We start from the raw sequence: 17,076 nt of genomic DNA, 5'->3' as shown, positions 1-17,076 counted from the left end.
TATGAATATTGATAAGCCATTCCCCCTTGTCATTGTACGTATTTGACAAAAAATATATGCTATTTTTAGTAAAAAGACATTTTTCCATTTCTAGGATCTGAAGTTTTCTGACAGTGCCAATTTTAACATTGTTTGAAGTTTATATATATCATTACATTGATTGATTAACTGATTGGTATTCAAAGCCACTTTCAATACTATTGTAATTTTAAATCATTAGCTTTAATATTCTCAGATTTTTTAAACCGTGTATGTAATAAAGGAGATATACCATAGCACAAAAGTTAATACTGTTCTTGAAAACATGATATATTTTACCTAAACTTTCCATCATAATCCACACAGCCGATATGGTCCAATCGGTAATCTGTCCAATACAGCCGTTTAGTAACTAAATCTAATGTAATACTAGATGGAGCCACCACCTTCTTTATTGGGAATGTGTATCTATGACTACCATTCATAAAAGCTCTCTCAATTCTGGCATCATGATGAGGTTTACTCCCATAGTCAGAAAAGAACATGTACCTGGAAAAATAAGAAGAAACTTTAAATGTGTTTCAAAAAGATGACTGATAGAAGTTGTAATAATAATAAATATCTTTGTTTTAAGGAGATAGACCTTAATTGGGAGAAACAACTCTTAAAATCATTTTTTTTATGTCGTCTTCTTTATTTGTTATAAGCTTAGCTTTTAAGAGACACACATTCTTTTATTTCTCAATTATTAGAATTCTCATTTAATGAGTTAGTTCCCATATCAAATCTTTGCTAAGAACAGCGAAAGAAGGGTTGCCTTAGATTATTTAGCCAAGGACCAGACTGGGTATTTTTCTAATATCAGAAATTATGCCAAATATTCAAGCCTGGCATTTTCTCCCACAAAGATTCACGAGGCAAAATTTCATTGAGTTCTTCTGTACAATTAAAAGTTCTGCTATTTGAGTGTCAGACTATGTCACTATATATAGATTTTACCAGATATTTCCTATAAATATGTCTGCTACTTATGATCAGTTATAAATTGTTATTACAATGGAACTAAAAAGCAGAAAAAATGACAGGTTTGTGTCCTTGTTTTAGAGATATAATCTATCTAAAATTCAGCTGGAAATGATTTTCTCTTGATTTTTCATTCATTTCAGTCAAGAACCAAATAATGTCAAGTCTATAAAGTCTAAAATACTTGTGAATTATTTAAACAGAAACAATAATCTACTGTGGATTCATTTATTTTGTGGGTAACAATTTTCGTGGATTGACAAAAAATTGCATTTCGTGGATATTTGATTTTCGTGGTTATGCCTATCTCTGCATATAAAACATATAGGATGTACACCACTAATTCATGGTCCCATTACTTTCTATGTTAAATTCCTCCATTTCAACCAGGCACACCTCTTTAATTTTAAGTTCAAATAAAGTGGCAATCATTGCATGTCAAAGCAACACTTTATGGTGTCTTCTACTGAAAAAATCAACATACCTTACATGGCATATAAGAAAGAACTGGTTCCCGAAAATTCGGATGTACCAAAACAGGTACTTCAGATCTGACAAACAGACCAAATGTACCCTCTTTTAAAATTTGCTGCAGTTTTTTAAATATTAAAATTAAAAGTCCAAAATGGTTCTACAATGATCACCAGTCCTTAAGCTTTCATTTGATGCCAACAATACCTAAATATCTTACATATTTTGAAAGTTACACTCATGCGTAGGAACTATTTTGCGTTAAACATGTACTACTTTCTGGTATGTGCTTTCTGGCCGGGCCCGAATTAGTGGTGTTACACCTATAGAAAATTTACAATTTGTTAACATTTAAATTCGTGGTTAACCCCTACCCACGAAATCCACGAAAAATTGGTATCCTACGAATATTAATAAATCCACAGTAGTCTACTAACCCAGCATTTGGATCTACAGCTAATCCTCGTGGAATCTGGAGATTATCGCTGATAACATCTCTCTGTTTCTTTGTTGTGTAGGAATATACACCAATGATCTTTGCCCTTTCATCCACATAATAAATATTCTGAGCAATCCAGTCATATGCAAATGATGTTGGTCTATATAAACTTTTGATAGGTAGAACACTTTTAACTAATGTTCGAATATTTTTCTCATATATCTGTTAACAAAAAATCAATAACAACTATATTAAATGAATAACTGCTCTCAATTTATAATATAATAAGGTAACAAAAATAATACAACATCTGAAACAAGAACATATTTATATTTATCAAAGTGGTACATTTATCGATGCTAGTTTGTTATGTTTGGTACAGAACATGTATTTATGCTGTAAATAGAAAGTTCTGTTTGATTGGATATATAATATCGGTTGCTTAAACCATAACAAAGTGAAGAAAAACTTTTGCATTATTTTGCATTATTTTACCTTTTTCTCTTCCCCATCAATCCAGAACATGAGGTTTCGTTTGATGTCAAAATCTAGGTCATCAACTTCTACTTTTAAAACATCCTCCTGGTCACTTCCTGTTGGGTCCATTTTAATGACCTTGTTACCAATAGCTACATATAATTTCCTTGGTGCCCCTGAAGTAACGAACAAAAAAAACATGTTATTATATTTAAATTCATAATTTCTACAATACAATCATTTTGACAATATAATGCTCCAATTGTATTAGGTTGAAATATATTTTTGTACACCCCCAAAATTGTCCTGCTATCTGTCATTTGTTGCAAGCACAAATTAAGAAAAAAATATCAAAGGAAGTTATTAAAATGTATCAGAAATGTGTAAAAATATAATTCAGGGATACAACATGTACAAATACTATATATATATACAAATGTTTTAAGTCTTTGATAAAAGTATTTAAAGGGAAATATCAATTAGCCATTCAAATGCTATATGACTTGCAATACACCATTATAATTGAATTACATCCCCCATCAATTCCCCAATTTACGGTCAGAGATTTGAGTGTCAACTCTTTTATTATTTGGCCATCACTCTACATTTACAATATTCTCAATGATTTTATACTCTAACTAGTATTGCATTAGAATAGGAAAAACAAAATTTGAAAAAATTATTTAGCGTCAATTAGCAATTTCACTATTATAATATATCAAATTTATTTTTTCATATAACAAATTGCAGAGACAATGTATCTGATATTTGTAAGTCAAATCCTCAATACATTATATTAGAGCTTTTGCTTAAAAATAGATAGCCAATCAAAAACAACGTACCATCCTTTGCTCTAGATCTGCAGTGTATTCCATCATGCTGCTGGTAACCAGGGTAACAGGAACAGCTATAAGATCCATTAAAGTTGGAACAAATGTGATCACAATACTTATGTTTATGTCCTCCGCATTCATCAAAGTCTGAAAACAACAAGAAAGAATTATTCTGCCTAAATTAAAAATCAGTATGCATCCTTTAGTAGGTTTACTTTGCATGTCTAATTTCAGTCTTTCAAAATGACGATTTTTCTTTTTGCTAACCATCACAGAATTCGGTCTCAATCACAGATTTTAGTCTATTCATCAGGCAAAAATATGGTTCAAGTTTTTAAAGATAGCATTAAGCTTCATATATCCTTTAATTTAAGAATAAACAGGTATATGATATGTAAAAAATTGTAAAAGACATGCACCTACATTGAACTTTTTTAGCCCATACACAATAGATGCAAACAAATCAAATATACCAACTAAGCCATTTTTACCTTCTTCTAAATTAGAGTTCCATTTTTTTTTTTTAATTCTAATTGAATATCAGCTGAAAAAATTTCCAATATAACAAAATGAGTAAAAGGTGGAATAAGAGGGTGCATGCAGTGTTTCCCAAACTCTGTCTGACAGACAAAATGTCAGACAAAAAATCATTCGGAGAGACATAAATTTTAAGATTTTATAGTTGAATATATAGTAGAAATGTTCAAATTTCTGTTTCGGTCAGACAAACCATAAAACAGTTTGGCACAGACTGTTCATAGAGTAACCATGTTTAGCATTAACATAAAACCTTCATCAGATTTTTGCCATACCTATACAAGTACGATTGTCTTTTTTGTTAATAACATAGCCTGGTTTACAGTAACAACTTCCTCCCAATGGAGTAGGGTAACACTCATGTTCACAATTCAATGTTGTACAAGAAGTTCTACCTGAAAAGAAAGACAGAAAATACAGCAACACAATTTATTTCTTGGTAATCAATTTAAGATGGTACCTTACACTACAGGGAGATAACTCTGTAAAATCAGCTTAACCTTTTAATTATGTTGTGTTATAAAAGGAATATTAAGCTTCTCAATGATCAAAATTGGTGTTTGTCAAACTGCTATATAACCAGTGTAATTTTTCTGATAAAACGGTTGGTTCAAAATTATTTTTTTTCTTATATTTTTGTCAAAAGGTCAAAGTAAATACTTTGTCAAAATTTCAAGAAAATTAAACAAGCCAAATTCATTCTAGTTAAAGTGTTGGGTACCACCTTAAGCAGGTCTATTGTCATAACTTTTTAGCAAGCAATAAGTTTAATATTTTACTAGCATTCAGTAACTGTTCAATGATTTGTGTCTTTTGTTTTAATGTAACAGTTGATTTTGTGCCTTGTATCAATCTTTTTTGAGTAAAACCATTAAAAACTGATTATTAGTTTGTTCTTATGTTGTGCAGTTACACAGCTGTCCCAGGTTATGGGAGGGTTGAGTGTTTACAAACATGTTTATAGTTATCAAATGTACCAGGATTATAATTTAATACCCCAGACACACATTTCGTCTACATATGACTCATCAGTGACACTCAGATCAAAATATTTATAAAACCAAACAAGTACAAAGTTCAAGAGCATTGAGGACCCAAAATTTCACTTAACTTGTGTCAAATAAGGCTAAGGTAATCTATGCCTTGTATTACAACCATGCCACATTCTTTATGTGCCTCAGTCCCAAGTCAGGCTATAGATAATTTGTTGTCCTCGGTCCATGTCTGTCTTATTTGGTTTTTTTGTGTAAATTGTTACACAATATGGGTGTTCTCATTGTTGAAGGTTGTATGGTTGCCAATAACTGCTAACATCCACTTCATTTCAACTGTGGTGGATAGTTGTCTCATTGGCTATAGTATGTCTCATCTCTTTTTGTTCATAAATATAACATATATAACACATCAATTTACAAGCATTGAAGCATACTATAATTGCTACAACGTGTTCGCCATAAATTTATTAATACATACTACAAGTTTTCTCTTCATCTTCTCCAAGTCTGCAGTCTTTTACTTGATCACAGACTTGTTGTGCAGAAATACATTTGCCTGTCGACGGACAGGACCATTCATTAGGCTCACATTCATAATTATCTGTAATCAAAATATCTCAGATTGATTGATCACAAGAATAATTAATTATCAAAGGTATCAGGATTATAATTTAGGACGCAGTGACGCTCAAATCAGAATATTTATAAAGCCAAAAAATTACAAAGTTGAAGAGCATTGACGATCCAAAATTCCAAAAAATTGTGCCAAATACGGCTAAGGTAATCTATGCCTGGGATTAAAAAAATCCTTAGTTTTTCGAAAATTCAAAGTTTTGTTAACTTTAATAAAATTCAAAATAGTAGTCTTTTGAGCTCTCCGCTGATTGACTGATCTTGATAGGATCAGGGACGTTTCCAGGATGTTTGAAAGCAGAGGCGCCATTCCAGATAATAAAATATATCAAAAAATATTTATGGATCCAAATAAACACATCTTAACTTTTTATGCATGTTCACACATCAATTAAAAAACCCACGTCTATCCCCGACTACTGTAAACTAATTTATTTTCGCGGATACTTTATTTCGTGTTTAACCTTTCTTGACCACTTAGTGGCTATTTAATTTCGCGATTTTCTGATTTATTTGATGAAGCTTTTAAAATGAGGAAAGATCCAAGATTCACATATTCGTGACGATTTATATTCGCGTTATTTTTCTACTCGAGAAAGTCGCGAAAATAAATCGCTCGCGAAAAATAAGTTGGTTTACAGTATCCACAAATATTATTCCCCCTAACCCCTCTCTTCCAACCTTACCACAGCCTGCTTCATCAGAGTTATCATTACAATCGTTATTGCCATCGCACACCCACTTTTGTGGTATACACTGTTTATTGGCACATGTGAACTGGTTCCCGCTACAAACTGGGTAAGCTGTAGAAAAAAGAAAATTCAAAAGGAAATATCAATAATAATTATGTAGGTACACCACTTACATGTAAATGAATATATGATGTGATTTTTGCAACAGAAAGTGAATTTTCTGCAGAAAATTTAGGGTATTTCATTTTCCCGTAAAATTAAGAAATACTTTGGATTCATCATTATTTGTTGGATACCAATTTTGCTGAATGCCGTGGCTAAAGGTGGACCATGATATTCTAAAAATGACAAAGGAGTAGGTCCGGTAAGGGACGATTTTGGCCTCAAGTTTCAGGTTCATCTGACGAAAGATTTTGGACACTTTTTAAACACTTTCAAAAGTGTCTATTCAAATTGATTCAATTAGTTTAAGAGAACAATTTTAACTGATTGAGCATTTAAAAACGCTCTGATTCAAGCTTAAATATTAATAATCTATCAAATATGCCAAAAAAAATCACTTTTCAGATGTTTTTTGTCAAAAATGAAAGTGGACGCATCCGTGTTCATCCTCAACCTTTTTTTAAACAGAAATCATTGATACTTTATATACAAGTTGTGAATACATTTAAGTTGTACACCTTTAGTATAGAATTGATTGAGATTTTTTTATTTTATTTCAACACCTTACTAAATATGTTTTCAATTGATGTAATCAACTTTACCAGCAGTTTTAACCTACATTATTAAAAATTATCAACATTTAAGTATTGAAGTCATGCATCTCCTATTTTAGAGATTATTTTAAAAAGGCCCAATGTTTAAATTTATATCTCTGCACAAATTTCATGTATCAAGATTAATTCTAATGTTAATGTTAATTACAGACTGTTCTTCATTGTGTTAGAAACATTTTGGACAAGCTTTCAATTGTTTAACTAATTTAACTACATGGGGAAAAAATTGAAGAAAAACTCATAAATTCTTAGAAACTCTTGTTATCTGTTTTAAAACAGGATAAACATATGAAAATTGGTTGAAAAATGACAACGATCTTTTGTTAAAAAAAAATGCTGTTTTAAATGATATATTATAGTAATACTATAATTGTAATTTTTACATTTTTCGTTTGTGCTCTCATAATTTTTACCTACTTTATATTCACAAATAAATCATTTTAATGCATTACTTAATTTTACTAAATTTTTATAACCAAATATGTTATTTGTTACAAGTACAATTTGGTGACTTTCATGGCTCATGTTTTTGTATGTACTTTTCATTATTTCTATATCCCATTTTTTAATCTCTGAATACAGTGACCTATAATTGTTAATGTTTTAGTGTCATTTTGGTCTTTTGTGGATAGTTGTCTCATTGGCAATCACATCTTCTTTTTTATATTAACAACTATTTTTCCCTCCTAAGGTTTATTTTTATCAAATGAATAGCAAACTAATTAAATACATACAGCAATGTGCATATTCATCTGAATTATCTCCGCAATCATTTTTGTGGTCACATGTCCAAGACTTTGCTATACAGCGACAATTATTACATTGGAACTGCTCATCAGAACATGGAAATTTACAGCCTAGAAATAAAAACAGTCATAGATCATATACATGGTATAATACATCCTCAACTTTCCTTTATAGAATCTTATGCATTCTGGATAAAATTTTCATAAAAAGTAAACCAAAATGCTGTGATTGTCTAATGAGGTCCAACAAAATCAAAATTCAATCAATAACGTCATTGACAATTAAATTCTGAAAAGATGCATTGTCACATCAGACATGTACATGTAAGAAAGGATTACAGTCAAATGAAACAAGTTTCTAGTGATTACAAAGTTGAGCAAACTAATGAACCAATGTATGCTAATTAAATTCTCTGTGCACATACATCTTGTGACATTTAAAAAACTTAATCAAAGTTTTTCATGCACAATATTGCAGAATTTTTTACGATTAAAGTCAGTGCATACAGAAAAGTTGTCTAAGAGTATAGTTAAGTAGGCTATATAATTCAATAGCAGCACATAAAAAAAATTCTGACGATTCCTATAAAATTAAAGATTTCTTGTCAAAGAAACTGTATGCACATGTGTTTTAATGTTAATACATGTACTTACAATGTACATATAGCCTTTGAAGTATATTAAATATCATCATTTTTTAAGTATCATATGCCTTTAATTAATCACGCTAATACAACATGTACAAGGTAATTCTTAACATGAAATCACATCAATTTGTTAATCTTTCTTCCAAGGATAACTTTGTGATATCTAAGAACTCAAATAATATCTAATCTGGCAATGGGCTGAACTGTAAAGTTTGCAGTCAACCTTGCTACCTGATATCTTGTTATAAAATAAGGGACTATTACATGTACCTTTATAAATGTTTAATACCATTTTTTGGAAGGTTTTGATTTATTTTAAAGTAACCTGGTGACCAGAGACAACCTTGTAACGTGACCTTGTGATGTACATGTAAGTGGGTTACCTCATCATGCTCATTAAGACCCTATTTTCAAAAAGGTTAATTCATGTAACAAGAAGGATTAAGCAATTAAGGCAAACAGAATTGATTTATATGGGTACTATACAGTTTTATGCTTGCTCTATTTTTTTAACCCATCACTTTCCCATTTTTCTTCTTTGTGCAAACCCTATACCATGTATACAGACCCTCATATACAGAAATATTGTCACATAAAAAGTAAGAAATGTCAAATTTTTAGGTCCATCTGCATCACAGAATCCATGAAATGCAAAGGACTTCATTTAAATACACCTTATTGCTATTTAGTCCATTCCGGGAAAAACAGTCATTTATACAACTTCCTGTTTAGGTCACCGGCTGAAAAATGGAGGTTATCAGTAGTGAGCTGAGGGAGAAAAAACTTTAGAAAGTGATCATCAAGAAACTTTGATATAGTATGATCCACTTTTTTCGAAATTAAAATTGAAGTAAAAACATATTTTGTCAGAAGTATTTACAGTACTTTAAACAGGTCTCATTAAAAAGTATCATGCATGGTGAATTATTAGAACAGGGTCCCTGAGATAGCTTCAACTGGATGAAAAGTTGTGTAATTTTAGAACTTATCCGGAATGGAATAGCGATTAGGTGTATTATACCCCATTGTTTCACATCTTTTTTTATTATGAAAGATCTACAAAATTCTACATTTTTCTGTAGATCAGACAAACAGTCGGTGTCAATTTAAACAGCTTTAGGATTTGTTCGTCTGAAAAGGAAATTTAATATTTTCAACTGAAAAAATCTAAATAATTTTGTCAGACTGCATGACCCAATGATATTTTGTCTGATATTTTGTCGGGCAGACAGAACTTAGAACACACTGGATATAAATTAAATACATACCGCAATGCAGCTCAAGTTGGTTTTCATCTGAATTATCTCCACAATCGTTTTTAGAGTCACAGGTCAATGACTTTGAGATACAGCGACAATTTTTACATTGGAATTGTTCATTGGTACATGATGTTTTACATCCTATTGCTGAAATAAAAATACATTTAATAATTCTAATGCAACAACATTTGTAACGTTTATTTTGATTGGATAACGTCACTTTCTTACATGGCATCAACTGACAATTGATGCTATGGGACGTACGCACAAGCCCAGACGGCACTCGACAAATTTTAAATACATGTTTTACAGTAGTTTTCTGTCGGTTTCATTAGAATGGAGATAACAATATTGTATTTTAAGCTCCGATGGCATCAATTTGGGATTTGATGGTCGCAAAAAAAAGTTTACTGTCTCTGCTAACGCCTCTCCAGTAAACTTAATTTGCGACAATCAAATCCCCAGTTTATGCTGTCAGAGCTTAAAATACAATACAGTTATCTCTTAATTGTATGTTTAAAATTTTTCAATACATTCTCAGGTTTCACATTCTACATACATGTACAATGCAATGAAAGATGAAAATGAAGCAAGTTTCATTCTAGTGATTACAAAATTTGGAAAATTGTACCAATGCATGCAAACCAACTCCTCTGTGCATGTCTTTTTACATAAATTTATTACTGTGAAAGTTCTAACTTATATCTTTGGGTACCAATTTTCGTGGTTTTCGTGGATGTCTTTATCCACAAATTTAAGTGTCCAACAAAATAAAATAACCATCGTCCATATTAAGACATGGAGGGATCCCCATCGGTAGGTTTGACTGTTGACTACTGATATGATCTGGAGGATATATTGAATAACGCCAAATCTGAAAATACTTTAATATCAGTCACAGAACTACAACTGCATGCAGGATTAGACCCATTGAATCTTTAATAACCTAAACTGTAAAACTTTTCATCTTTTAATTCTAATAAAAAATATTTTTGATCGGTGAAAGTCAGATTTCCGGTATTGATTTGCTAGCATGATAAAGTGTGCATTTTACATGTATATCCTCATAGTTCTCGTACATGTGGGAAATAATAATTTCATGCTGGGATTGATTTTGATAAGAATTATTTGACAATTCAAGATACATTTATAGAATTTGTTTATGTAACTGTTTTCATTAAGTGACATGTTAATGGCCTAATTAACACCTTTGGTGGTCTTTTATATGTTGACCACTTTATCATGGGTTAATTAGTGTTATCCCTACGATTTACACGGGTCAATGTTTACTTTGCAATTTCCTTCAATCCAGGCTATTTGTAACCTTCATTTTTATAGGCTTTTATTTTCTAATTATTGTTTTTTAGAAAACTAAAATCCACAAATTTATAAACCCACCAACATGTAAATATTGCTCAAGCCACAAAAATTGATACCAATTAATTAAAGTACTTCCACAGTAATACATATATACATGTATGGGACCTGTTATTCAATGTTTGTCGTTTGTTGATATGGTTTAAATTTGATACTTGTATCTTTCGCATTGCACAAGATTATGTTTTTCTCTTGACCATGTTGACTTTTTATGACATCTTTTCACTCAATTTTTTATTTGTTGTGTACTGATGGTTAATGTAGTCTTAGATGCTTTTTTTTCAATAGTTGTTATTGGCTTTGAACAAGCTGTCTGTAATTGCAAGTTCTTTCAGATCTGTACTTCTTGTCTTTAGTTTTTGGGAGTACAAGTACCAAGCCACCATCTATTATCATGATTATAGTTGATGTATTTCTATTGAATCCATCTGATCATACCATTAAAGACTTTTTCAACTGATTTTAATAGTTTATTCTTGTGTTGTACTGTTAGACTAGACTTTCACAGGTTATGATATTAGGGTAGACAGCAAATACTTATCTGACACGCAAAAAAGTGTCTATAATCTAATTGTCACACATTCACAGAGACTTAATTTCAGAAAGATTTCCACAGGTTGTGGACAACCCACCAAATGGGGAACTGTTCCCCAAATGAGTAACAATCCCTCATTTGAGTAATCATTTGGTAGTGCGAAAAACAAAATTATCTTAACTGAGTCTTTTTTCTTAAAATGCCTTTAAATGGCTCATATTCATGAAAAATACAGCAACTTTTTCAAAAGATGAGTATCCTTATCTTAATTTACTGAAAAGATACAAGCCTATAAAAATTCAGAAAATTTAACTTTTTTCAAGGCTTAGACTAACTTTTTTAAAACCCATAATAAAAATATAGTTCTTCGGGAGAAGTTGTTCCATTTTCCATAAATTTGTGTCATGTTAAAAGACCTATTCTTAGAAAATTTAGTTTTTATCACTATGAAATGATTACTCAAATGAGGGATTGTTACTCATTTGGAGAACAGTTCCCCATTTAGTGGGTTGTCCCCAACCTGTTCCATACAATGTATATGGCACCCCCACGGAATAAACTGTAATTCATTAGCATGATTAGTGTGATCTTTTAGTATGGTTTGTGTGCCATATGAAACTCTTACCCTTCTTTCATTAGCAGGGGCAGATCCAGTGAAGGGGGTTCCAACCCGGTAAACGGACAGAAAGTCACAGGACAAAAAGTCACAGGACATAAAGTCACAAATTAGATAGGACAAAAAGTCACAGGACAAAAAGTCACAATTAATCCTTCGACAATTGTTTGAATATATAAAAGAAAGATCTTGAAATATTATCTTTTTATTACATCTATTCATTTTGAAGTGTAGGACATTGTTCATAAGCTTTGTTAAATAAAAAAATAGTAAATTTTAATCATTCAAAAATGATATTTCTTGGCACCATGAAGCCATTTAAGTACCATGTCATGATGACATCTTGTTTTCATAACAATTATTTGATCATTATTGATATTTATTGAATAATTTTTAATTACAAAGTTGCTTTAAGTTTAACACTTCAAGAAAAAAACAAAACTTTTATTTTTTAAATTATTTTTTCTTGCTTAAAGAAAAATATTCTAAAACTAAATTGTGACTTTTTGTCCTGAGACTTTTTGTCCGTGACTTTTTGTCTGTGACTTTTTGTCCTGTGACTTTCTGTCCTACATTCTTCCAACCCAGGGTAAAAAGGGGCGGGTTCCAAACGATATGTCCTCATTAAAAAAGCATTGATCATCAAAAAAGGGGGGGGGGTCCAACCCAACTTCAGAGGAACTCTCATTAGTTTTTTCACTATTTATCGTTGTCATGGTGATATTTTTTTGTCAATGAGAGTGGCACATTCACAGCCACAGGCACTTGTTTCTGTCGGCACATTCTCATTGAATTTGATGTGATAATAAACAAAAATGCAATAAAGTACATCGTTTCGAAAGTTATTTGCGAGATATGGAATTAAACGCATGAGCCTATAACAAACAAAACAGTCCCATTGTTATATTTTAAATAGAATTGTGTATTAAGTTCTATTGATGGTCGAGGTGATGAAATAGATTTTTCATTGTTTTTCTTTGGGTTTTCCCGCCATAACCATAATTACTTTCCTCATCAACGTCGGAACGGTAATGCACGATATTCGGAAAATTATTCCCTTCATATTGTTTTATAATATCTTTCTTATTCTCTATCATGCAGCAGCTAACAGGGCAAAGCTAATACACGGTTTAAGAGGGATTTGACGTATAGAGAAAAATTGACCAACTCTGTAGAAAATGTAGCTTTTCCAAGTTTGGGCCACATTTTCTACAGAATTGGGCCATAATAAATAATAGGTTTGTTTGCCCAAACGCTACCTACCCAGAAAAAAGCTGCCTACTCAAATTCTTTTATTGTCCTGATTTGAAGAAGGTTTTTTTTAATCAAATATGCATGAAGACTAATAAACATCCGATACTTCAATTTCTTTTTTTGAAAAAAAAAGAAGAAAATGCCTACCTACCTACGGCTTATTCTCATTTCGCCTTAGCTGTCAAAATTTATATATAAAATTAATCCCAGTTTGCCTTAGTACAAATTTTCAGGTACACAAGAATTAACTAAGGCGAAATGGGAGCTTCTGTAAACAATAAAATTAAGTTATGTTTTGTTTGTATTGCAATTAGTTGATATTTGTTATTTTGATGTCAAATTCTACCATTGAATACTTTTCTTAAAAAGGAATGATATATTTTTTTCATTTTTTGTGTCCCACTTTTAATAGTTGCTTTTTTTTTTACTCATGTGTTATATTTTGTAAATAAAGTCTTATTAGAGATGACAAATTGGATGTGAACATTTCATATTTTAATGAATAGATAAAGACAAATATCATACAAGTACAAGGCACTGATATATATATTTGAAAATTATCGCACACTCAAAAGAAAATTTAAGAACATTAGTTCTGAAGAAAATCGTCAAATTATGAAATCTTTGGAGAAACAATACAATTTTTTTTTTAGATAAATCAATTATTGCTCAAAGAAAGAAAATGGCAAAATAAAATAAACACATTGAGATCCAATAACTCAAAAGAGTATTGGAAATTACTTAACAGCAGAAAAAGAGGGAACAACCTGACATCCCTATCAACAAATTATTCGATTTTTTCAAAAATCTGAACGCCGCCCCAGAAAAATTCCAACTTTAAACCCGAATTATGTCGATAGGCTTAATGAAGATCTAAACAGAAGAATTTATAATGACGAAATTCTTAAGGGCATCAAAAACCTTAAAAATGATAAAGCATTTGGGATCATATAATAAATGAATATATCAAGTCTACAGCTAGTTTATTCATCGAATTTTACGATAAATTATCTTACGTTATATTTCGCTCTGGTATTATACCTGACAGTTGGCTACTTGGTTACATTAAGCCTGTTTATAGAAATAAAGTTAGCAAGTTGGACCCCAAAAATTTTAGACCAATTACCATTTTGAGTTGTATGGGGAAACTTTTTACCGCAATTTTATGCGAGAGACTACGTCTTTTCTCTGAAGAATTCATGATTTCAAACGAAAACCAATGTGGTTTTAGAAAGGGTTATTCAACAACAGATAATTTATTTGTGATATATAATTAGGACAGTTTGGGAGATTTATTAATATTTGTTTTTATTAAAGTTTCTGTTATGTAATTAAACAAGTCTGTGGGAATTATTTTTTTTCCTTTCTATTACACTTTTTGTGTTGCATAATGTTAAGGACAATTAAATTATTTTGATTTTTCTACCTGCATGAATTAAAAAAAATGCAACTTTTATTAAATATCAACAAACAATATTTCAAGAGAAGCAACTTTCCAACTACATTTATTTTATTGTAGATTTTTCCTGATTTCAAAACTTTTGAAATCACTTAATTTATTAAAAAAAAAAAATTCAAGAGAAACAAATCCCTAATTGCATGTTGTTTAAATTGCTATAAAAACACAAAGGTTTAATTTGTTTATTTAATATTTTAGTTCAATTCCCATCTGGCCTTAGTATATATTATACCTTTTTTACCTGGAATTCACAACTAAGGCGAAATGGGAACACACCCTACCTACTCACTGTCTCAACCTTTGGGTAGGGTTTGGGCAAACCGAAATATTTTAAGTGTGGCCTTGGTCAATTTTTCTCTATACGTCAAATAGTTTAGCTAGAGACACGTATATATATGTCTCTGGTTAAGCTAGCTTGTTACAGACTGAGAGACATGATATTTATGCATATATCCGTCTATCAATTATATTACTGTTTGTTGGTACATTTTTATTTGGCACCTTGTTATTTCATTAATGAGAATGGAATCTTCATACTAAAGAATTTAACATGTTAATTAAGTTTATTAACGTCTGTAATATTATAGAATGATAAATGAGGGTATGGATGGGATCACAGAATCATAGAGATAATAAAAATGGACCCAAAAATCTTGGAACAGTATATTTAATAGGAAATGAATCTGATAGGCTTTTAAGCCATAATTCAAAAACAATATAGTAGTGTCAAGTCCCTTAAATACACATGTAAGCTCCAGCGAAAATATAGAAAAGAGAAAAAAAAGGGCAAAAAATGCTTAAAAGAGTACAGACTAGCTAATAGGGTGCTGAAATATAAAAGTAATAAGTGGAAAAAATAAAGAATACCAAAAAACAATCAGGCTATAGATTTGAATGGTTTTACAGTAGTCGTTTTGGGCCCTTTAGAGGGCTTTAATTTATAGCTTGCTGTTCGGTACCAAGGCTCCGTGTTGAAGAATGTACTTTGATCTGTAATGGTTTTTATTTTACAAATTGTGACTTGGATCATTGGCACTAATGTAGAGAGAGAGAGAGAGAGAGAGAGAGAGAGAGAGAGAGAGAGAGAGAGAGAGAGAGAGAGAGAGAGAGAGAGAGAGAGAGAGAGAGAGAGAGAGAGAGAGAGAGAGACTTAAAGAATAAAGACATCGGAAGGACCCTCCACAGACCCTCGGCCTGTATGCACAGGTGTCTAACTTAAGAAACAACAACGTTAACGTGTCAACATGTGTTTGTTAAAAACAACTTTCATTCACTGAAGTACAATGAATTATTTTGACAACCACACAATTAAAATGACAGGAAAAATTGAATATTGTTATCTTGCGTCCGTAGTTTGGACCACCCCAAACCCCATAGCAAATCATACTTGGGGTTTGTAAACTCCAAATGCCGGAATACACGCAAAATTTCGAAGTCAAAGTTTAAACAGTATACTTTATTAGGGTTAATATGATAGTTAATCATTTTTATGTACATTTATATATATATACATTTGTATATAATATTATATGCATTATGATGTAACAAATGTTAATTAAGTTGTATATCAAGGATGCCGTCTAAACTGTGTCACGTTTAGTGAAGTCACAGTTTGTGAAATCCATGTACAGTTTTGGTGATGGGGTTCGGGAAAACTTCAATTAAGGTACTACAGAAAATTCATCTTTGTTTAATGGGTGCATTCTTTCAGTATAAATAAGTCCAGTCAATCTAGCATTAATTTGACCCTAATCTTAAAGTAATTGCAACAGAATATTTTTAAGTTTAATCTCAGTTTAGAATTTTACTTTAAATATACACAGAAAAAAGTCCAACAAAATCTTACTTGAGGAAGACTTATCAGTAAATTGCGATTTTAACATTCCTATGGAGTTCTGCATTGAAATGGGAGATGACTCTGCAAAAAAGGCCGAAATGTCAATAAAAATTGAAACTTAATTATAATTTTGCCTCTTCTATATTCAGCATGTATGATTGATTCTTGATATTTTAGCCATCTTTAGGAGAGTATAACAAGCAACTCGAACTTTTCTGTGTATGTTTAGGGCTTAATGCTATAGATTAGAACAAAAGCATTTTCAGTTAAAATTAGTTTGAGGTTAAACCATTTTTTGACTGGACTGTATTAGTGGCTTTATTGTCAAAGCAATTTTGACATCAATATGTATTATTCCTAAAAATTTAAATATCGTATGTAACTTATTATGTTAAGCACGGACATTTGCAATATTTGTCAGGTTTTTAACCAGTCTACGATCATAAACAAAAGCCGACATTGTGTTAAGCCTTGAAATCAGGTCGTTCAGT

The 17,076-nt window shown here is 31.1% G+C and overlaps 1 protein-coding gene across 1 annotated transcript in view; it reads right to left on the bottom strand.

Moving 5' to 3' along the window:
• The window catches only part of LOC134694343 (low-density lipoprotein receptor-related protein 2-like), a 111,325-nt gene extending 101,679 nt beyond the window's left edge, over nucleotides 1-9,646 (bottom strand). The window contains exons 1-9 of the mRNA XM_063555348.1: nucleotides 9,517-9,646; nucleotides 7,590-7,712; nucleotides 6,074-6,190; nucleotides 5,233-5,355; nucleotides 4,035-4,154; nucleotides 3,232-3,369; nucleotides 2,408-2,565; nucleotides 1,911-2,134; nucleotides 319-528 (exon numbers count right to left, since the gene is read on the bottom strand). Coding sequence (XP_063411418.1) covers nucleotides 319-528; nucleotides 1,911-2,134; nucleotides 2,408-2,518 — 545 coding nt within the window. The 5' untranslated portion in view covers nucleotides 2,519-2,565; nucleotides 3,232-3,369; nucleotides 4,035-4,154; ... (2 more) ...; nucleotides 7,590-7,712; nucleotides 9,517-9,646. The remainder of the gene's footprint in view (nucleotides 1-318; nucleotides 529-1,910; nucleotides 2,135-2,407; nucleotides 2,566-3,231; nucleotides 3,370-4,034; nucleotides 4,155-5,232; nucleotides 5,356-6,073; nucleotides 6,191-7,589; nucleotides 7,713-9,516) is intronic.
• Between the last annotated feature and the right edge of the window lie 7,430 nt (nucleotides 9,647-17,076).

Source organism: Mytilus trossulus, chromosome 13 (genome assembly GCF_036588685.1).
Source record: "Mytilus trossulus isolate FHL-02 chromosome 13, PNRI_Mtr1.1.1.hap1, whole genome shotgun sequence".
NCBI lineage: Eukaryota > Metazoa > Mollusca > Bivalvia > Mytilida > Mytilidae > Mytilus > Mytilus trossulus.
Note: the sequence above shows the minus strand (reverse complement) of the source record. Positions and strands in the feature narration are given on the sequence as shown.